At 60.9% G+C, this 22464-nt stretch overlaps 1 protein-coding gene across 6 annotated transcripts in view; it reads right to left on the bottom strand.

The window, feature by feature from the left end:
- NFIC (nuclear factor I C) overlaps positions 1-22096 on the bottom strand; it is a 65441-nt gene extending 43345 nt beyond the window's left edge. Inside the window, exons 1-2 of one of the 6 annotated variants that reach the window (XM_065873469.1) lie at positions 22020-22096; positions 5734-6265 (exon numbers count right to left, since the gene is read on the bottom strand). In XM_065873469.1, the coding sequence (XP_065729541.1) occupies positions 5734-6265; positions 22020-22022 (535 nt within the window). In that variant the 5' untranslated portion in view covers positions 22023-22096. Of the gene's footprint in view, positions 1-5733; positions 6266-15618; positions 15731-22019 lie in introns of those variants that run through there. The other 5 variants (XM_065873467.1, XM_065873465.1, XM_065873468.1 and 2 more) reach the window with 5 other exon arrangements.
- Between the last annotated feature and the right edge of the window lie 368 nt (positions 22097-22464).

Below are 22464 nucleotides of genomic sequence, written 5' to 3'. Positions count from 1 at the left end.
TCACGCATTAACTCATCTAACCCTACCCAGCCAGGTGAAGCAGGCACCATCTGTATCATGCCCATTTCAGAGGGAAGGAAACTGAGGCCCAGAGCAGTGACGTCACCTGCCCAAGGTCACACAGCTCACGAGTGGCGGGATTTGAACCTGGGCCATCTGGCTACAGATCGTGCCCCTACCTCTTCCGGACACTGGGCTCCCACCTGCTGGGTTAGCGCCTCCCTCAGCACCACTAACCAGGAGCCCAGAGGCCTCCTGCTGCCGCTATAAATACATTGTCAGCTGGTGTCTGGACCTCAACCCGGGCAGCCACCTCCTCTGCACAGACAGACGGCTGGTCCACCTGGCTGCTCAGCCCCGGGGGAGTCCAGGCTGCCAAGAGCCCCTCACCCCTCCGCCATCCAGACACCTGGAGAGGTGGCTTCCAGTGGGGGGGAGCCCATCCTGGGTCACAGGTGCCCCTGCTGGTTCACTAGATACACTGAGGTTCTTCCCCTTTGCCACCTGGGGCTGGGAAGAGGATCCGGGAAGGGACTGAGCGTTTATCCAGGGCCTCCTGTATGCTGTCCAGGGATCACTCCAATCATCAATGCAGTGGACATAGTTCTTATTTTCTCCACTTTCCAGATGGAAAAACTAAGGCACAGAGAGGGAAATGCACCTCACACAGCCTGGAGCACGTGTGGACACAAACTGTATCCATTACACAAGCCAACGGGTGCCCTTACACGCCCTCCTGTCCACATCCGCCCTCTGTCTCCCCAGCACACGGCCAGTGTTGGGATGAAGATTAACAGGGGCTGAAGGAGACGGCAGGACCCTCAGTCAGGGTCTGGCTTGTTTCTCTCCGTGGCCCCACAAGGCCTTACCTTCCTGCCCTCAGCTCTCCTCCAACCCCAGACCAGAGAGGGCAGAGCTCTGCCCTAAGTCACACAGCAAGCCAGGAGCAGAGCTGAGACTGATCCAGGCCCCCTTGCTCCAGGCCCTTTCTCCTGCCATCCGAGCCCAGGGTGTGCTTTATGGAGACCCCAGCCCCCAGCCTTGGGCACGGTAGGCACTTCGGGAACGTTCACTGATATTCATTAATTTGTTCACTGTGTATTCCAGGCCAGCTCTTTTCATGATCTGTGCAACTAGGAAGGTGTGGGTTCCATCTGATAACCTCAAAAGCGGTTTTTAGGTTTTTTCCTTTAATGGTTTCAAGGAGTCAGGATCTGTGGGTTCTAATTTCGCCCTACCTCTTAGGAGCTGTGTGACCTTGGGCAAGTCGCTGACCATCTCTGGGACTGTTTCCTTATCTGAAACAGGGGAGAAGGTAATACTCCCTCCTTCCCAGAGTGGTGGAGAGAATGAAACCAGATGTAGGATGGGCTCAGCACCGGGCACACGATGTTCTTGCTGTTACTATTATCTCTGTTGCTATTATTGTTTCCCAGGTCCATCCAGGAGGCGACGGGGACCCCTGCCCTCAGTTCCTCCTGACCCCTCCCTGGGCACCCTGGGCAGCTCCTCTAGCAGCTGCAAGCTTCCCAAGCCAGCCCCTGCCCACAGCGCCCTTCCGGGAGGTTGGCACCGAACAAGGCGGGAACAGGAGGCGGGAACGGGAGGCCAGCCCACGGCAGCGTCAGCAGATGGGCACCATCTGGGCTGGCGGGGCTCGGGGCGGGCTGGCAGCTGCCGGAGCGGGCGGGCCTGGCAGCCCCTCCCCCTCCCGCCCTGGCACGGTGCCCGCCCGCGCCTCAGGTTTCTCAGGCCGCCAGAGGGGGCGGGGAGGCCTGGCTGGGCTTCGGGGCTGGGCAGGCGGCTTCCCTCTCTGGGCCCTGCTTTCTCCAGACTCCTTCTCAAATGGGAGGCAGGAGAGAGGACAGCCGGCTCACCCGCTCCCGGCCTCCCCGACACCAGGCACAGGGCCTCACCTCCCCAACTAGCACCTGCGCTCTGGGCCATTCCAGCCCCAGGGCCTTTGCACTGACTGTGCCGCCCCCACCTCCGCCACTGCCCCGCACACTCTCACTCACATCCCTCTGCAGCTCCCTCACTTCTTTCAGGCCCTCCCTGGCCAGAGTGCCTGCCCCACCCTCCCTCTCCACACCCCTCCCTGTCATTAGGTTTGTATTAATGTAACTGAGAATTGTCAGGTTGCCCATGCCCTGCTTAACTACACACATCCCTCCCCGTAAAGTGCACGCATTGAGTGGGCAGCCCCAATGTCCCAAGTTGGAGCTCACGTCTCCCCCTCATCATGGCCCCCCAGCTGTCCCCTAGCCCACCCCCAGGGCACACACGGAGTCCACCCCTGGAATCAGGCCCCTGTGTCCACAACGGTGCCAGATGGATGCCTGAAGCTGCCAAGTTCGGCCCCAGGCGGTGCCCTGGGCTCTGATCAGCCTGGCAGCCCCAGCGCTAAAGGGACCTCCTCACGGCTCGTCCCCACCCTTCTCTCCTCCAAAATAAACCCAAGGATGGAGGCCTGGGATTCCCCTTTGGGGTGCGGCTCCAGCAGTCTGCCTGACACCCCCTGGGAGAGATAAGGACGGAGGCCGTGGGGGGAGCTGGACTTTGTCCCCTTGTCTTGGGACAGGAAAGGGCCGAGTGTGTGATGCGTCTGTGGGTCTCTCTGTGTCTCCCCACGTCTCTGGGTCTCTCTGTCTCTCCCTCTCACTGTCACTCTCTCAGCTCCAAGGCCCCGCTTCTGACGCTAGAGGTGGTACCTCCTTTTCAGCCGAATGGCGGGTGCCTGTCCCACCATCCACCCTGTGACACCCGCCCCCAGAAGCCAACTGAGGCCCATTTCCCCCACTCCCCATCAATCCCATGGCCTCCTGGCAGGGCTGATTTGAGTGGACACCGCACTCTGGCCTTGGCCTGGACCCCCTGCAGCCCTGGGACCCACCAGGTGAGAGGAGGGAGGTGACCAATTGTCTCTGACGTCAGATGACTACCTGGCTGAGAAGACAGACATAACTCTGGCCCAGATGAAGACAGGGGTCCTGCGGTGGAAGCTGGGGAGCTGAAGCTCAACAGGGGGTTCTGGGGGCCAGCCTCGGCCTGGGAACCCCGGAGGAGGCCCTAGCTGGTAGGAGCCTAGAACACAGACCCAGCCCGGAGGTGGTCCAGCCACGATGACTGGATACCCACATCCTACACTGTGATTTACTTCCATCCCCTTCTGCCACCGAGCGTAGAAGGCTAGCAGGGGTGTCAGCAACAGAACCCGCCCATGTCCAAACCCTAACTCTGCCCTTTCCTAGCTGTGTGACCTTGCGCCGGGCAGTTATCTTCTTTGGGTTTTGGTTTCCTCATCTGTAAAATGGGTACAATGATCCCTGCCTTGCAAGGTTGCCATGAGAATGGAAAAGAATTGCTAAATCCTCAGAAAAAAATGCCTGATGGAGAGAAAGTGGAGCTGGGAGTTGGGGTTTTGAAGCATAAGTAGGAGTCTTCCAGACGGGAAAGGCATTCCAAACAGAGGGAACAGCATGGGCAAAGGCATGGAGGTGGGAAATCATAATCCTAATGAGGATGATAACGTTGATAACAACGGTCCACAAAGCCCTAGCCCTGTGCCTGGTACCTGCGTTCAGGACAGCATGGGGGTTGTTTGTTGAACACTTACCACGAGAACACAACATTCCTACCGGCCAGCTATTTTTGAGCATCCCATTTTAAAATCAAAGAAAGCAGGCACAGAGAGATTAAGTGACTTGGTTTAGGATCACCCGGCCCTTAGGCAGGCAGCTGAGCTGGGAGTGGGTTCCTGGCCCGGCCCTCACGCCCGACCCTCACTCCCAGCCAGCTGAAGCTGGGTCAGCTGGGACCTGTCTGAGCAGCAGTGGTCCCCTGGGATGATGGAGCCTGCACGGGAAGGCACAGCAGCCTTGACCTTCCCCGGCCCTCACGTGAGGATGCTGACCAGACTGGCCAGCAAAGGCATGGCAGTCGGACGCGAAGGTGTCTGGGGAGGCCCGGAGGCCTGGTCTGCCTGCTGAGCTGAGGGGGGGAGGGGGCCGATGGGGGAGGGGAGGCGCCCGGAGATTGTGCTGACGCTGGCAGAAAACTCGCTTCAAAATTTTATCAGCTCAGCGTGGAGGAGGAGGATGGATGTGGTGAGAGAGACCAGGACCTGCATGGTAATGGGCACTGCAGCCCCCAAGGCTGCCCCTGCCCACACCCCCAATCCGGCCCGCAGCAAACAGTCACCTAGTCTATCCCTCTGCCTCTGGCCCCCTGTGTTTAGTGCTAATTGGTGGGGGCGGGGGAGGGGCAGACGGGGTCAAGGTCAAGACTGGGAAAATCTGCCCCAGCTCTCCCTCCCACACACAGTGGAGACCAGGAGACCTCATGGAATCCTCACAGCATCGCTAAGAGTTGGCATGGTTGTTACCCCCACTGTACAGAGGAGGAAACTGAGGCAGAGGACAGGGCCCGAGGCAAAGTCACACAGCCAGCACACCACATGGCAGGGCTGCGTTCGGAATCTGGGCAGTCCAGCCCCGGAGTTCGCTCTCTTCTCACCACCCCTCCCCCAGCCTTCCGCCATCATTTCTGGTTGTGATCACACGGGCTCCCGTGGGGTCTACGGGGGCTTAGGGCTGGGTTTGCAACCCGAGTGCACCACCTGACACGTTCAGGCAGCTCCGGGTGTGTGCGGGCTCGCACCCACGTGTGTACCAGCCTGGGTGGGCACGGTGGGGCATGGGACATGTGCCTGTTAGGGTCTCCGGGCACACCTGATTCCATCCGCATGAAGACAGTCACGGCTGCCACCCGCCACGTGGCAGGCCAGAGTCCAACGCGCTACACACACACACACACACACACACACACACACACACGCACACACACGATCTCGGCGAGTCTCCCCAGGCCCAATCCAGGTAAGGATGCTGATACCCTCCATTTGACGGCTCCACTGGCCACACCACCAGGAACAGCGGGGCAACAGACCCCACTGCCCTCCCAGCCAGGGCCTGCCCTTGACCGCCACATCTCTGTTTAGGCGGCTGACCTCCTGGGATATCCCCACTCTCATCACTGCCCAGTCGTTCTACAGAGCTCAGCTCAGTGGAGCCCCCTCCTCTGGGAAGCTGCCGTGGATTTCCCCATCCTCGCAAACCCTGCTAGTCTCCACGTGGGCCATCTGACCACAGAGCCAGCAAACACCCAGCTCGAAGGGCCAGAGTGGGGGCCGCTGGAGACCAGAGAGACTGGTGACCTAGCCAAAGTCACACAGCGCCCCAGCTTCCCACTCGGCCGAAATATGGGACCTGTCAGGTCTCTGGGGGAAGTCCAAGAGTCGATCAACCATCAGTCACAAAGTGCAACCCCAGCTCTCCTCCAGCTTTCCCAGGAGGGATAAGATTGTCCCCCGCGCGTCCGTCACTGGCCTATCCTCACCCCTGTTGCCAACAGACCTCCTGGGACAGGGTCTCACCTCCTGACACGTGCCACCCCCCTTGGACCCCTGACCCCCCCCAAGGTCAGGGTCTGCCTCTACCTTCACAGCCCCAGGACGCACCTGCCCCTGACCCCAGACTCTCCCTGAACCATACCTCTTCCCCTTGGCCCTTCACAGGGCTCAGATCCTCCCACTGCAACTGTCCCCGCCCTCGGACTTTAAGGCCCGCCTCCTGGCTCCTACCTTTGCGTGCGCCCACCTCCCCCCCTCGACGACCTTCCAACGCACCCCCTTTCGGCCTCCAGATCTGCGTGCACGCGCAAGCCCCGCCTCACCTCGCTCGCGCACGAAGTAGGCCAGGTAGAGGTCGAGCTCCTTGACTGCCACGCCGATGTGGTGCGGCTGCACGCAGAGCACCGGGTGGCCGCACTGCGCCGCCTTGACCAGGCGCTCGCCGTCGGTGCTCTCCAGCGGGATGCCCTTGAAGAGGATGACCATGACCAGGTCCAGCCGCCACACCTTGTCGGCCTGGCGCAGGCAGTCGATGCGACGCATCTTGCCCTTCTGGTCGGGGTTGGAGAGCACGCAGCCCGGCGCCTTCTTGCCGGTGATGGCCAGCACGAAGTCCTCGCGGCACTCGGGCCGGATGTCCTTGCGCAGCTTGGCCAGCAGCCGCGACGCCCATTTCTGCTTGACCTCGGCCTTCTCGCCCAGCAGCTCGTCCTTCACCGCGCGCTCCTCGTCCTTCGACATCCGCTTCTCGTGCTTCTTGAAGTACTTGCGCTTCCGCGCCTGCAGGTTGAACCAGGTGTAGGCGAAGGCGCGCACGTGAGGCAACAGCGCCTCGATGAACGGGTGGAACTCATCCTGCGGGGCGGTAAAGACCAGAGGTCAGGAGGTGCTGGGGGCCGTGGACCCACTGCCCCGCCCGTAAGAATGAGGCCGCAGGGGCCCCAGGCAGACCCGCTAGAAGGAGGGCCAGGCAGAGGTGTGCAGGGGGCTGCTGCAGATCCCTCCACGTCCTGGGGAAAAAAGTGGAGGCCAGAGGAGGGGACCCAGCAGAGGTTCACTGGATCGTTTGAGAACCCATTGCCCAGATGGGGAAACTGAGGCTTGGACCACGTGGGAGGCACAGATGAAGGCAGCCGTTCATGGAGGACTGTCTTGAACCCCAATGTACAGACAGGACAAGCTGGGGGTCCCAGGTGGAGGCTGATGGGGACCCTTTGTACAGATGGGGAAAACTGAGGATGGTGGAATGCTGGTGGCACAGATCCATTCTCTGCCTTCTAGAACTGTGGTCAGCAAACTTTAAAAGTACCATAAAGAACCGGATAGTATTTTCGTGTCTGTTTCAACTGCTCCACTCTGCACTGTAGTGCAAGACTGGCCACAGAGGAGATGTAAGGGATGGGCATGGCGGTGTTCCAATAAAACTTTATTTATAAAGACAGACGGTGGGCACTGGGCCCTGTGACTATAGTTTGCAAACCACTGAACTAGAGTGTGAGCTCAAATGTCCAGAGCGGGGCTGAGCACACACTGGATGCTCACGATTCCAGGAGCAACCAGGCTCAGAGGGTCATTTGGGGCTTGTCTGTCAGACCTACTGCTCAGCGGAGGAAGCTGACACCAGACAGGGGTCCAAGGGCTGCCTCAACCGGCTCTTGGCAGTGATGAAAAAAATGAGGACAAGACATCATTCCTACAGCCCAGATGTACAGGCAGGACTGGCTGAGGTCCACAGGCCAAGATGGGCCACCTGGATGTCAGGGGCTGATGGAAGGGGCGGGGGGCGCGGTTCCTGCATAGAGGGGGTGGTTCCTGCATAGATCCATTATAGGGGTGGGGAAAGCTGAGGCCCAAGGAGGCAAGAGAGCAGAATGCACCAGAGAAAGGGGAGCTCAGCCTGGAGAGAGAGGCCCCTGGGGGCCAGTTCACCCTACCCTGTCCCCCATAGACCTATTCCACAGATGGAAAAACCGAGGCCCGGGAGGCTCAGCGACCTGGCCAGAGCTGTGACTTCAACATCCCCCTCCCTCTGCCCGAATGGTGCTGCTGGGTGGCCACAACACCCATTTTATGGATGAAGAAACAGACCCCAAGAGGGGACCCAATCACGAGGGGCAGAGCTGAGACAGGAACCCACATCCATCTGACTTCCCCACGGAAACAACGGCAGCCGCCATCTGGCCCCTCAGAGAATAACGTGGGGCCATGGGAGGCCCCCATCCCCTTCTACAGGGGTGGGAGGGGGCTGTCTCATTCTCGCCATTTTTCAGCAAGGGAAACAGTCTGCATAACATCCAGGACCTGGTTTCTCAGTCTCAAGGGATGAGAAATTCAAGGAGAAAAGAAGACAGAGAAGAGAAACTTCGGTTCCCCCTCCCCGCTCTTGCCTGGGGGCTGTGCTGGGCTTCTTGAATGGGAGTGATGTCTTTTCCTAGCATGTGAATCTCATTATCCGCCCAGCTCTCAAAAGCCTGTAATGCTATTATTATTATTATTATTGACATTGTTGTTGCTGTAAAGATTATTTCCGTTGCTTACAATCTCCCTGGGGCAGGAAAAGGCCCGAGGCTCCACTACGCTTTGTGTGATGGCAAAGCTAAGCTCAGAGAGGGGCAGAGACCTGGCCAAGGTCCTGGAGGGTCTCAGAGTCAGCATAAGGACAAGAACCCAGGACCCCATCGGCCCCTTTCTCAGAGCAGCTTGCTCTCCGTGAGGCCGGGGTCTCTCGGGGAGACAGGGAAACCGCTGCTCTGGGCCACGAATTGGTTTTTCTAAATGGATGGGACAGGCTTGCTCCCACCTCCAGGCCTGGATGCACACGGTACCGCCCACCCAGCGCCCCTCCCTGCCCTGAGCTCCATTTCCCCTGGGCCACCTCTGGCCATGGGGTGCTAGGGCTGGGGGATGACCTCAGATCTCCTCTATTACTGAGGCTCTGAAAATAGCCTCCTGCCCTCGCGGGGTGGGGCAGAACGGGGCTCCGTTTGTGCCAGCCCAGCTCCCCCATGCCACCGGCCCCCAACGTGTAAGTCACAGTAACAGCTGTGGTGGGGACCAGACCACGGGGCCCTTTTCCGCCACTCCCCCATCCCGTCCCCACCCCAGCTGACCTGCTGAGGCAGAGGGAGGATAGAGGGGGCCAGTCCCCTGTCAGGTCCTATCCAACCTCAGAGGTGCTTTTTCTGTGTCACCATGTCACTTGACATGCCAGCCCCAGGGGTGGGGAGCGATTCGCCCAGGGTCACACAGCCGGTCAGCAGAGCCGGGACCAGAGCCCAGGTCGTCTGGCCAGAGAAGCTGGAGGCACAGGACACTGTCCCTTGTGGAGGGGACGCCAGGGTGGCAGGAGGCCTGGGCAATGGCTGTGGATGCCACCCGAGGCCTGGAGCTTATTGGGGCGGTAATAAGAGGTAGCTAGGAAGGGGCAGCTGGAGTGTCAGCCAGCAGGCCTTCTTGAACGGGTTGCCACCTCTTCCTAGCAGATGAACCCCATTACCTGCCCGGCTCTCAAAAGCCTGCATTACGCCATTATCATTATTGATGTTGTTGTTACGATTGTTTTGGGCCCAGACTCTTCATCCCCTTGAACCCCTTTGTCTCTGAGCCCCCTCCCCCTTTTCTGAGCTCCTCTCCTCTTCTGGCTCCTCCCCTCTCCAAGCCCCTGTGCCCCTGCCTTATCCCTACCCCCTCCTCCCCGGGCCCTCTCTGGGGAAAGATGCCAGGGAGGCGGGCAGGGGCGGGAGCCCACGTCACTGGTGACCCCAGCTGGTCCTGGAGGAAGACAAACAGCCTGTAACTGGGTCATGGACCTGCTGCCCTAGCCTCCCACATCCTCTTGGGGAGGTCAACCCAGGTGAGAGGCAGGCCTGTCACTCTCTTTGTCCCATAAGACCTGTGACAACCAATGCCTCTTCCCCAAGCACTTCCCAATATGCCCTCACTGGCTGACAGGGCAAGGGAGACAGCCAAGGCAAGCTAGATGCCAAGAATCCTCCCGAACTCCTAGACATCCCTCAAGGCCCTCTCTCCAGTGTTCCTTCCTTCAGGCAGCCTTTCCTGCTCTCCTCAGGGTTCTCCCAGACCCAGCCTGGACCACACAACTTGGGGTCTCTGAGTCCAGCTCAGTTGCGCTCCCCCAACCCTGAGGCCCAGGGCTGAGGCACTCACTGCCAGGCAGACTTGTTGAGGGAATGAGCTTGGGTAACAACAGCCTCCATTTTCACCTTCTGTATGATCCAGGAACAAATCACTGTTCCACCTTGGGCCTGTTTCTCATTCTGTACAAAGGGCAGAAAAGGACACTGCACCCTTTTGGGGGTTGGTGGGGGGGCTTATCCATTGCCCTGGTAATCAGAGCTGCAAGGGGAGGGGAGGCAGCAAGACCAGGCCTTTCCCAGAAACCCCACTTGGCCAAGGCAAGTTAGATGCCAAGAATCCTCCTGAACTCCTACACATCCCTCAAAACCCTGTCTTCACTGTTCTTTCCTTCAGGCAGCCTTTCCTGCTCTCTCTGCTGGGACTTCCTGGCAAAAGAGGACAGCAGCAGCTGGGAGGTCCAAGCCCCTGCTGGGCACTATGGACTGGTCAACTGTGCACTGGATTGTGCCCCACTCTGGGCCTCCCTGTAGCCCTCCCATCCTGAGAGTCCAGGGCAGCAAACCAGGACGTGAAACTCCAATTCCCAAACCAAAAGTTTTCCACGAAGGATTCTCTCTCCTTCATTCACTCAGTGATTCAACAAACATTACTGAGAATCTTTTATCCATCCCTAAGCTTTTATCTCAAACCCCTATGCACCCTTCAAAGCCCTGGTTCCAATGTCCCCTCCTCCAGGTTAAATGTCAAACAGCAGAGCTCATATTCGAACGCAGGCCCATCTGGTGCCAGAGTAAGTGTTCCTAACCTAAAGTGGTTCCTCCCCTCAAGCTCAGAACATCATAGCTTATGAACAGCTCTTATCCAATGAAGGAGAGATTCATTTGGTTGTTCAACAAACATTTACTGAGTATGTATTTTGTGTCAGCTCCATGCATGATGCTGGGGACCCAGCAGTGTCCTCCGCTCAGCCCTCACCCAGATCCTGACGTGGGCAGGGATGGACATTAAACAAGCTAATAAACATGGAATAAAATGCCAGGTTGAACAAAATGCTCTGGAGAAATTTAAAGGAGTTTGAGGAGGGGGCAGGGGGTTGTTTTTTTTCAGCTGGGGGGGGTGGTCAGCGAGGGTCTCTCATAGGAGAGGACACTTGAACAAAGACCTAAAAGATGACACTCCACGGTAGGAGCTTTGCAGGTGGAGAACACAGTACATGCAAAGGTCCTGAGGCAGGACCATGCCTGATGTTTGGGGAGAACAGCGAGGAGGCCGGTGAGGCTGGGGCAGAGTGAACAATAGGGAAAGTGGAGGTGGTGAGGCCAGGAAGGTAAGGACCCCTGGGAAGACTTCGGGTAAACTAAGTCCAGGGAGTAGAAAGTCCCCACCAAAGTGACGAGCGAGTCTGAGCCCTGGGTCTCCTGACTTCCCTCTCCGTGCCGTGGTGTCCTGGGTGGATGCTGGGGGCTGAGCCAGAAGGCCACGGTGTGGGGGAGACAGACAGGGAGCGAGGCGGAGCGTGTACTGAACTGTCAACTCTACGAAATGGGAACAACTGTTGTGCCCACTGCCCAGAGGGAGAGACTGAGGCACTGAGCACTGAAGCCACCGGCCCAAAGTCACGCAGACAAGGAAGGAGCTGCGCTGGGATTTGGACCTGGGTGCCTCCTGACTCCCTGGCCCCACTTGCCAGCTCCCTGAGTACAGGGTCTGGCCCCATCCTCGGGACTTCCCAGCAACGCCCGTTCTGCACCCCACCTGCTCTCTCTGAATCCCGTGTGGCCCGCTTCCCAGCTCAGCCCTGGGTCACGTGCCAAAGCGGCAGCACGGTCCTGACAGCCCCTCACCTACACTGTAGCCCCTCGAGGGCACGGCTTTGATCTGTTTCATCCACTGCTGCGTCCTCAGCATGAAGATCAGCGATGGAGCAATCTCACCCTTTGCCTGTTCCCTATGCACACACCCCGACGGACAAAGGATGCTGGTACCCACGTGGGTCTGGCCAAACTCAGGGAGACCCTTGACAGGGCTGGGCGGGCGGCGAGGAAAGACCAAGAGAGAAACCCTGGCTGGGGGGGTCAGGGCTCAAGGTTTGGGGGAGTCACCACTGTCCCTGTCACCCGGCCCAAGCTGAGCAGATAGCGACAGAAGGAAAGGAGGGCAAGTTGCAAAATGTCTATGGGATGTTTAATACAATTATTACTTTAGAGGAAACCACAATCACGGCCAAGCTTATTTGGCACCTACTGTATACCAGGCCCTGTGCTAAGGGTGAAACATCTGAAGAAGGGCTAGATCACCTGCCCAGAGACACACAGCCACCTGGGCGAGATCTGCACGCAGATGCAAGGCCGCCCTGGGTCTCTGCCCGGTGACCCATCAGGGCACGTACGTGTGCACATCTGCACGCTCACGCGTGTGGGAGCGTGGCCTGCAGGCACTACGTGCCGAGGGTCTACACACACCCAGGTGAGGGGGCAGTGTACGCGCGCGGGTCGCTGTGAACACGTGCTTTCGTGGGGCAGGAGGTCCCAGGACATTCGGCGTGTCCCATCCATTTGGTGTGAGGAAGGTAGGAGGTTCAGGCAAAGAAAGAGACATTGGAGAGAGAGAGAGAAAGAAGAGAGATATTGGAGGGAGGGAGGGAGGGAGGGAGGGAGGGAGAGGGAGAGAGAGAGAGAGAGAGATGGAGAGAGGGAGAGAGAGAGATATGGAGAGAGGGAGAGAGAGAGAGGGAGAGGGAGAGGGGGAGAGGGGGAGAGAGAGAGAGAGAGAGAGAGAGAGAGAGAGAGAGAGAGAGAGAGAGAGAACGCTGACTCGGCCAGAATCCCAGTGTCGTGATTTACAAGGCGCCGACCCTGACGCGCAGAGGCACCTCCACCGCAGAGAAAAGATGGGGGAGAGACACAGACACGGAGAGAGACAGAAAGAGGGAGAGAGATGTGGGGCGAGCTTGTGAGTACAGGAGCCAATCAGAGGCCATCAGACCACGGGTGCACCAGCCAGGTGGGCAGTGGCCCCGAATCCCCAGCCCCACCAGCCATGCTGTGCCACCCCGGGCAGGCCCTAGCCCTCTCTGGTCTTGGCCCCTGTCCCAGCCCTGAGGTGCTGGGGGACCCTCAATCACAGCAGAGCCTCCCAGAACCCACACCAGGCTGGCCCCTCGTGCCTTCCCCCCCAAACCCGCAACAGACACCTGGCCCATAGGAGATGCTTAATGAAGATCTATGATATTCAATCAAGACAAAGTCGGGGACCCTCTTGCGGCCTCAGTCTCCCCACTGGAGAAATGGGGTAAAAAGAGTGCTGCCCAGCAAGGCAATGCTGTGAAGGAATGAAGGAAAGAATGAATGAATGAGGAAGGGGGCCCTGGCAGCCGCACCGCCGTGGCTGCAGCCCAGGCCCAGCCTGCGGCCCCGGGGAATCCTGGGCACTGCAGCCAAGAGGGATTTGGCCCCAAACCCGGAATAACTAACGTGGCGGTGGAGGCGGGCGGGAGGGAGGCCCAGAGCGGGGCAAGCGCGGGGAGGCCGGCCTTCCCGGCGGCAGGATTTATGGAAGTAACGGCTGCCCCACACAGTTCCTCTTCAGAGTAAAAGTGAAAAGCACTTGAGTCACCACTGAAACAGGGACGGGGCTCCCAGAATCCTCCAGGGCCACCCGGGCCGCAGCTGCCACCCCCTCAGTGGGCAGGACCCCGGGGGCACAGGGCGGGCTGGCACGGGAGCAGCCCACCTGCCCCCCCCCCCCCTTCACACGCCCCGAGCCGGTCTCGGCTCAGGGTCCGGGTCGGATCGGCTAAAAGGGAGCTATTTTAGGATGGGCTCAGGTTGTAAAATTAGTCAAGGGGGGAGATGGAGGCCCAGAGATGGAGAGACAGGGAGAGCCAGAGATGGAGAGGGAGCGAGACAAGGAGAGGGAGAGACGCAGACAGAGAGGAATGGGTAGGGCGCGATGAGATAGCCAGGAGTGGGGGTCCTGCATGGGTAGTCTGGGTCCTTCCGGGTTCCCCAGCTGGAGACCACAGACCAGGCTGGGCCTGCAAACAGCTGCGAGGATTACACTGAAGGAGTCCTGGGAGGGGAACCTGGGTTCCCCTCCAGGGTGGGGGCACCCATGGGAGAAAAAGCAGAGGAGGAGGAGCCCCCTGCGCTTGGGCCACCCCATCCCCATCCTAGCCTGGGAGCTCCCTGGTCCTCTCTCTGCCTGTCTCTGTCTCCCGGTCGCCCTGTCCCTTGCACACAGCAACCTCAGGTATTTTTTATTGTCATGTTTCCACCAAGAGCCCGCCTGGCTGACCCTTGCCCTGCGCCCCAGGGAAAGCCAGGCCCGGGGAGCGCAACACCAGCTCTGGTTCTCACTGCCACCCACTCTGGGCAACGTGGACGGAGCCCGAGGAGTCCTGATGGGGGAATTCCAGGGCCCAGTGACAATAGGCTGCCGTCCAACCTCCTCGCCTGGAATAGCCTCCCTGGGCTCAGCCCCCTTGGGCGGCTCCAGGAGCGAGCACGAGGAAAGGGTGGAGGAGGCGGGGGCACCCCGGGGCCACCCAGGCCACCCCCTAAGCCCAGAGACTGGGAGGCCCAAGGTCACCGGGCAACCCTGACTAGGACCCTCGTGGCCCTTGGGGAGCTTCGGGCGACAAGAGGCAGAGGGGGGCCAGTGATGACTGCGTCGGGGGACCCCCAAAGTTGCTCTGGAGGGGAAGGAAGGTCTGGAGAGGGGCAGGGACGTGCCCAAGGTCACCCCGGGGTTGATGGGTAGGACAGGCCCTGAGACCCCCTAAGCACCAACCCTTACATTCCCCCATGGGGAGCCAGAAACTGGAGGAGCTGGAGGGGGCGGGTGAGAGGGAACCTGCCATGAGTGAGGGGCACCCTCGGATCATGAATGGGGGACCCCCATTGGAGACTGGCATCCACGTGTTCTCTGTACCGTGGTCCTCAGGACACTCAGCCACCGGCTTGACTCCCACCTCCCTATGCCCCACACTTCACAGCTTGGAGGCCACACTGCCCCTCTCCGAAACCTGCCTTAGCTCCGAGTCACTTCAGGGGAAACTGAAGCCGGGACCCCAATGGCCTAAGGACACACAAAGACCCGGGGTGGGGGCAGAGCTGGAGGGTGGAACCAGTAGACCTGGGAGGGTGCCCCCCCCTCCCTGCCATGGAGCTGGGGGAGGGAAGGGGTCCCCCAGGGGCGACCCGGGACAGGGGCAGTCGCCCCCTTCCCGCACATCCCCTGGGTCATTGCACAAGGGCCGAGCCCCGGGCAGTCTGGGAGCTCGGCCAGGGGTGAGAGGCAGCGGGCGGGGGCAGGGGCAGGTGCCGGGCTGGCGAGGGCGTCCGCAGCGCCGCAGTGCCCGGACCAGACCCCGGAACGCCAGGCCTCCCGGCTCTTCCCGGCGGCGGCGGCTCAATAACTCACAATCGATGCGGCGAAAATATGGGGATGGGGTTGAGGGACGGGGGGAGGGGGTGAGAGGGAGACCGAGCCGGGACGTCGGGGCCCCCCTCCCCCCACTGCTGGCGCCTCCAACTTTGCGGGCCCCCTCCCCCTCCGCGCACACGTGGGCCAATAATGGGGGGAAAGGCTGTCCAGGGCCTGGGTGGCGGCGCACAAGCGTCGGGGGGGGGGGTGGTCCGGGGAACGCATCAGAGGGGTCCTCGTGTCAAGAGTCCCCGGGCATCCAGGGTCCAACCAGGACTCCCTCGATTCCTCCTAGGGGCAGGCCTGGGTCGAGGCCTGGGGCTCGCGCAGAGCCCCACCTTTGGCCTTCTCCCGGGCGCCCCCCGACCTTCCTGGCTGGGGTGGGGGAGCGCGTCCTGCGTCCGGGGAGGGCGAGGCTGTAGGGCGAGCCAGGGGGAGAGGTCGCGGGGGGCGGGGCGGGAGTCCCCGGTGAGGGTCCCGGGTGGGGGGGAGGTGTCCCCGGCCCAGCCCAACCCCCCACCGGACCCCGGCCGGCGGCGGGGGCATCCCGGCCGCGGCGGCGGGAGGGACGCGCGCCTTTTTCGTCCCGCCTCCTCGGGCTTCCAAACTCCGGGGCCGGGCTGCGGGGGACGCGGGGCCGGGGCACAGTGGGGCGCGGGCCGGGGGCCGGGCGGGGGGCGTACCTGGGTCAGGCAGAGCGGGGACGAATACATCCCGGGCGCGGCGGGAGGCGCAGGGCCGGCCGGAGCGGGCGCGCTGAACTTACTGAGTCATTTTTCCAAACCCCCCCCCCCCCCCCCCCGCGGCCGCGGCCGGCGCGCTCCTCGCCGCCTCCTCCCTCGGTCTCCCTCCCTCCTCCCTCCCGCGCTCTCCCTCCCTCCTGCGCCCGACTCCCTCTCTCTCTCTCCCTCTCTCTGTCTCTCTCTCCTTTCCTGTCCCCCCCACCTCCTCCTCTGTCTCTGTCTCTCTCTGCGTCTCTGTCTCTCCTCCCTCTAGCAACCTCCTATCTCCCTCCCCCAATTTCTCTCCCCTCCCACCCCGAACCTCCCACTTCTCAACATCCAACTTTCAAAGAAACGAGGGAAAAAAGAGCGCGAGCGAGGAACGAAAGCCGCTCCCCCTCTCCATGCCTCCTGAACCCCCATCGTTGCTTATTATTACGAATTTCCAGCCGCCCTGGGCCGGGCCACCGGACGGGGACCCACGGGCCCACGCACACCCCGACCACAGCGGGTCCCCCTGGACCGCCAGCCCGAGTCGAGTGGGCAGGGGGTGGGTTGCTGCAGGACATTTGGGGTCCATAGGTGGACTCTGAAGACACCCCCCCCCCCAACCCGCCCCGAGCGAGCCGGGAAGTTGGAGAAAGGAGCGGGGTGGGGGTGGGGGGGTTGGGAAAGAACGAAGAAGTGACGTGTGCAGAGGCCCGCGCGAGCGCGCCTCTTTCCCCTTAAAGATGTACAACCCGGGGTGCTTGGCGGGAGAAGGGGTCCCACGGCATCCTCTCCCCCTGCTCCTCCCGAGAGCCAGACAGGGGCTGCAGTTCCCAAGCAGAGGAGCTTGGCTACAACTGCCCTTCCGTGGCCAGAAGGGCCTCAACCAACAGGGGAGCCTCCAGAAATCTGCTGTCTCCTCCTCAGCCAGCATCAAAGGGGAACTGGGAGTTGGGGGGGAGGCTTCGGCCTCCCCCATATGTCGCCCCCGTACCCCAGGAGTAAGGTATCCAGGCAGTACCTCAGGCTGGCCAGATAAAACCTCGCAGCCTCTTCCCGAGTGTCTGGTAATTCCTACTTCCCACCCCCGCAGTGTGCCCATTTCATGGATCCAGAAACTGAGGCATGCGGAGTGGCTTGGAGCCCGGCTACCTGGCCCCAGGGCCCACACTCTGCGAGCTTGGTTGTTCTCCCTCTGGAATAGATGGGCACAGACCTGCCGCTGACAACTAGCCTCACCCCTCCCCCAGTTCACTCCAAGAATCCTCCCAGGCTCGCTCAGAGGCCTCGGGCCACCTAGCAGACCAGCATGCTCCCCCATTGGTGTCCTCCCCTGTGAAGTGGACGAACAGTGCCCACCCCATGCGGTTGATCAGCATAAGAATACTGGCACTTAGCAGCGCCTTGACCTTCCGTCAAATATGCACAGAGACATTCTTAGAAAGCTTGGCCATTTTGCCCCGTGTGTCCCGAGTACAAATGATAACCTCTCGCCAACTTCGGGCAGCTGCCCCATGCCCAGGGGCATGGAAGACGCCAGCAACTCTGTTATTCTCCCCGTGTTACAGGGGAGGAAACCGACGCCCCAGGAACGGATGCTACTGACCTGGGGCCCTGGAGCTGGACCAGAAGTGAGCAGGATTCATACAGGACACATATGCCCTCCGTCCCGCCGGCTCCCCCCTGCACATGGGTGACGGTCATTCAAATAGCACTTCACAAATGGTTTTTTAAAAAAACCCACTGTGCAGCCATGGGGGGGCATTTAAACCCCAGAAAGAAAGGGAGAGGCAGGTGTCTGGGAATCCAAATGCCGACGTAACATAAAGCAATATTTTATTATTTAAAAAGACGCCATGAACACCTGGAGGGCAGAATCCCCAATTCACAGACATTTCCAAGTACACGTTGGCTTCGGAGCATTCTCCCAGGTGGCAGTGACCCCCAGACTGCCCCCACGCCTGCCCGACGGGCAGCCTTCCCAAGGCAGTTTAGGTTACTCTGGAAGGCACAGTTTGGAGACCACAGACTCTCTCGCTCTTTCTCTCTCTCTCTCTCTCTGAACCTCAGTTTCCACATCTGTAAAATGGCAACAATAGACGCATCTCGCATTTTGGAAGTCTGGGCAGATGGGAATCCTTAAGATAACGTGTGGGAAGACTGAGTTACTATATTAGTGGTGGCAGGTGCCAGTTCACAAACATCAGTGAAGCGTTACATATATATATATATATATATATCATCCAGTTTAGCAGGAGTGGTCCCTACAGTGTACACAGTAGGTCCGAAGCAGGCCAGTTGCAGTGCAGGGTTGCAGCCTGGGTCTATGTCTTCTCCCTCCAGTAGCTAAAACTCCCTGTGCCTCAGCTTCCCGCTCTGTGAAATGGGACGGTAATCGTTTCTACCCCTCTGGGCTGTTGTGGGTAAACCAGCCAGTGTTTGGACCGCACCTAGTGTTTTCTAAACAAAGCAATTGCTGGATTGGACCTGTGTGTATAACATCCCAGAAAGGGGCCGCATGATTTAGCTCCCGGCACTTTGGCTCACAGTTTAGCTCATTTTAGTTTAAAAAGGTACTCTCCCCATCACTCACTCTTAGGCTCAGATACGGACTGTATCTGGGATTGTCCCACATACGGACGCATGAGGGTGTTGACTGTCACCCTGTAACACTAATGCCAACAATTTGGAGCCAGCCACCGTGTCCATCTGTGGGGACCAGTTCAGCAGTGCCACCCGGGGGCACAGGCTGGAATACTATGGAGCTCCACAAAAGAACAAGGGACCCCCACATGGAGACGCCTCCAAGAAACGCACAGGGGAAAGCATGCTGCAGTGCAGGACTCCTCCCCCCTCAGCATTATGGACCATCCCTGGTGGGGCCGTCTTGGGCACTGTGGGGTGGAGCAGCATCCCTGGCCCCCACCCCCTGGATGCCAGGAGCCCCCCAGTGTGACAATCACAGGTGTCCCCGGACATTACTCAGTATCCCCTGGGACAGAACCACCCCAGTTAAGAACCATTGCTGTAGACTCAGCAAGTAGACTCAAGATCTCATTTGGGATTTTTTAAAAAAGAATATACATATATCCTTTATAAGAATATATGTGTATCCTTTATAAGAATGTGTATCTGTTACATGTGGAGTTGCTCAGACAAAGCTGGATGAAATAGGGCTTTTCTGGAGTAGGGGGTCCCAGCGGGGTGGGGGTGATGAGGAAGGTTTGATTTTTACTCTGGGTACTTTTGCATCCTCTTTAGATGTTCATGAGTCGCTCATGTTATTAAAAAGCAAACTTAAAACATGTGAGTGGAATTCACAGCAGCACTTTCAAAAGTGAGAGCAGCTCAGGGAGGGATGATCAAAGCCTGAGACCACCAGGGAACTCCACAGCGGCCGTACCCAGCGAATAGAGGACACAGCCAGGGGGCCAGGACCTGTGAAAGCACGGCTGACATTGCCACCCCTCCCGCAACCTTGTGGGGCATCCTGTGTGTTCCCATTTTACAGATGAGAAATTGAGCCTCCAAAAGGGGATGTTAAGGTCCTCTGCCTTGAGAAGTAACGGGGTATGACGTATGGGCTGGTACAGGCACAACACAGAGACACACACACACAACATGCCACGAAGAGACACAAAGACACGCAGAAACACACCACACGGAGACACACAGATTCTCACACGTCACACAGACTCCAGCAGATACAGACACCCAGACCCGAGGGGACACACACAGACTCATGCAGACTCACACAGAGACACACAGACCCACACGAGGTCATGGACAGCCCAAACACAACACATGTGCAACCAGCCACAATAACACACACACGCCAGAACACAAGTATACACTTACGAGCACATGAACCCATGGACAGAACCCCTCCCACTATTTATACACTGGCGCACACACACACACACACACACACACACCCGGTGACACACAGCACCCGCATTCCTGCTCCCCCCTCATGGTTGTCCTCCCCCCAAATGCGCCCACAGCTGGGGTCTTTGCTCTCCAGATCCTGCAGGGACCTGGCTCGGACGTGGAGGTGGGGGGAGGGCGCGATGGGCTTGGCTCCTCCCCCTCCCACAAACGCAGGTGCCTGTTTACGAGTGTCTGCGTGCCTCTGTGTGTGGCTGTGTGTGCACCTGTGTGGGGGCAGAATTCCGTACACGTGTGGCTGTGAACAGATCGCTGTAAGAGCGTGTCAGGAGCGTGTGCTGCTGACTGTGCACCAGGTGACAGGTGGGGATGGAGGCCAGTGTGGTGGAGGGCAGTGCCCGGGCGTGGGGTGGGGGAGCGCTGCGTCTGAGCACTGGCAGTGGGTGTAGGGCAGGGTGAGCACGGGGAACGACGGGGCGTGAGGATGGGTGATCTTACCTGAGCTTGGATCCCTGAGTGTTGCGTATGGATGCATCCCTGTGTCAACGTGGGACCCCTTTTCTCCTCTTCCCAAACAGCCCCCCAAAAGGGAATGCAGGTTGAAAGTTGAAAGCAGAGACTCCCACCTGGCCTTGGGGCTTTTATATTTAGAAAATTATATAAAGCGCCCTGGGGTGGGGATGGGGGCGCGACGGGGATTCCCCTGGAGGGGAGAAAACAACCCTGTATGCCCGCCAGGGGTCTGGCCCGGTCCCCGGCAAGCGCTGGGAGGTAGGGCTGGGGACGCGTCTCCCTGCCCATCCGGGCGAGGGGGTCTCCTTGGCCACCCCCCTGGTCCAGACTTAACCCACGCGCTTCGGTAACCATCCATCCCTCGAGACCTCCTCTGGCGGGGAGGGGGGACCCCCCGCCGCCCCGCCCCCCTCTGGGCCACGCGCACGCGCAGCCCCTGGCGGGAGACATCGGCGCCGAGTGATCGCGTCCCGGCGCCACCTCGCGCCCGAACCTCAAGCTGGGACCACCTGGGGCCGTGCAGATAGGGGACCCCGAGGCAGGGGTAATTGGAGCGGACGGGGTAGGGAGTGAAAGGAGAGGACAGAGCTTTGGCTAGGTGGAGGAAGCACCCGTTCCCCATCCGGCAGCCCGGGTTACAGGAGAAAAGGAAATGGGCGAGGTGGGGGGAGAGTGTAGACCCATCCCCAGGAATAGTCACTCAGCGCGTCAAACGCACACAGCGACACCCAAGTGTCCCCTGAGACGCAGCCACGCGACACAGTTCCCCACTCACTGGCAATCCCCTAACCTCCACACACTCATACGTGGACACCCCCATGGTCATCCAGGGACATCACGTCCCCCGGGACATCCAACTCAGCCACACGGCTTCACAACACCGCCCCACGGGGACCCGTGGCACAGTCGCCCAGTTACCCTAACACACACACACACACACACACACACACACACACACACACTGTCCCATAGCCGCACAATGCTCTAACAACACGCAACACAACACACACACACAGCCACGTGGATGTGCAGACACACACATACATAAAGGAGAGGACCCCACGCCCGGGGACCCACGGACCCGCAGACAGGCGTGGGACCACCTAGCTGCACAGACCCGCGAATGCACCCCCGGATTCCCGTGCTGACTCGTTTGAGAGCACAGGGGCCTCCAAACGCACCCCTCGAGTGAAGATGCCACTGACACCGGCGGACCGGACACCGGAACCCTCAAGTGCAGCTACCGGCGCTCGCGGGCCTGGGGCGCGCCCGGCGTAGACCCGGTGACCCCTCCCGGCTGGGACCGCGGCGGGGCTGGGGTCGGCCGAGGGGCGGGGCTCAGGCGGCGCTAGGGCCGGCCGGGTGGCTGCCCCTGCGCGGCGCCGAGAGCGGCCGCCCTCCCGGCTCCAAGTTCAAGGCGCCCGGCGGCGGCCGCTGCGCGCTCTCCGCCCCTCTCCGCAGCGGCCATTTTCCGCTAGCTGGCGCGCCGCGCTCGCCCGGGCCGGGGCAGCCCGCGGGGGCCGCCGCGACCCCCGCCCCGCACGGCCCCGTCGGGCGCCCCCTCCCTGGGCCCGGCTTCCCAGCCGGCTGCGCGCTTGGGGGTCTTGCGCCCGGAGCCGCGCCCTCCCGCCTACCTTCTCCCGCCGGGCCAGGGAGGGGGCGGAGGCCTGGCCTGTGGGGGACCCTCTCCCGGGAGCCCCGCCCTCCCCTCCAACTCCTTGGTGCCCGAGAGGGGCCCCCCACTTGGGGTCCCCCGCTGCGCCCCGCGCGCCAGCTCCGCCCCCAGCCGCGGGGGTGTTGGGTTGGCGGGCGGGGGTCCCGGGGCGGCGGGTGTGTGGGGGGTCCCCGCATCGAGCCCCTCCCCCGGGCGGCCCCCGCCCCCTGCCCCCCCAGACCTCTCAACTTTCGCCCGGAGCCCACGCACCACCCCAAAAACTCCCCGGGCGAAAACGAAAGTGGGGGCGGCGACGTACCATGGCGCTGCTGCGAGGAGGCGAGGCCGGCGCCGGAGCGAGCGCGCTCGGTCCCCGGCGAGGGGGGGCCGGAGGCGGCGGGAGGAGGCGGCGAGGGAGGGCGCGCGGGGGAGGGAGCGAGCGCGCGAGGGAGGGGGCGCGCCGTGCCCGCCCCCCCGGCCCAGGACCCTCCCCTCGGCCCGCCCTCCCCCCGGTCCCGCGCGCCGCCCGCGCCTCAGGCCGCTCCGCGACCCGGCCCCGGCTCTGGCGGCTCTGGCTGCGGCTCCATCCCCGGCCGGGCCCGCGCGAGGGGAGGCCAGGCGAACGGCCGCGGGGGCGGGTCGTGGGGCCCGGGTCGGGCTCGCTGCGGAGGGAGCGGATCCACCTTCACGGCGTGCGCGCGCTCACACACACACACACACACACACACACACGCAGACAGCTGGGGACACTCGCGGCCCGGGCC

The sequence above is a fragment of the Phocoena phocoena genome, chromosome 3 (genome assembly GCF_963924675.1).
Source record: "Phocoena phocoena chromosome 3, mPhoPho1.1, whole genome shotgun sequence".
Taxonomy (NCBI): Eukaryota; Metazoa; Chordata; class Mammalia; order Artiodactyla; family Phocoenidae; genus Phocoena; species Phocoena phocoena.
This window is presented reverse-complemented; position numbering and strand designations above follow the sequence as displayed.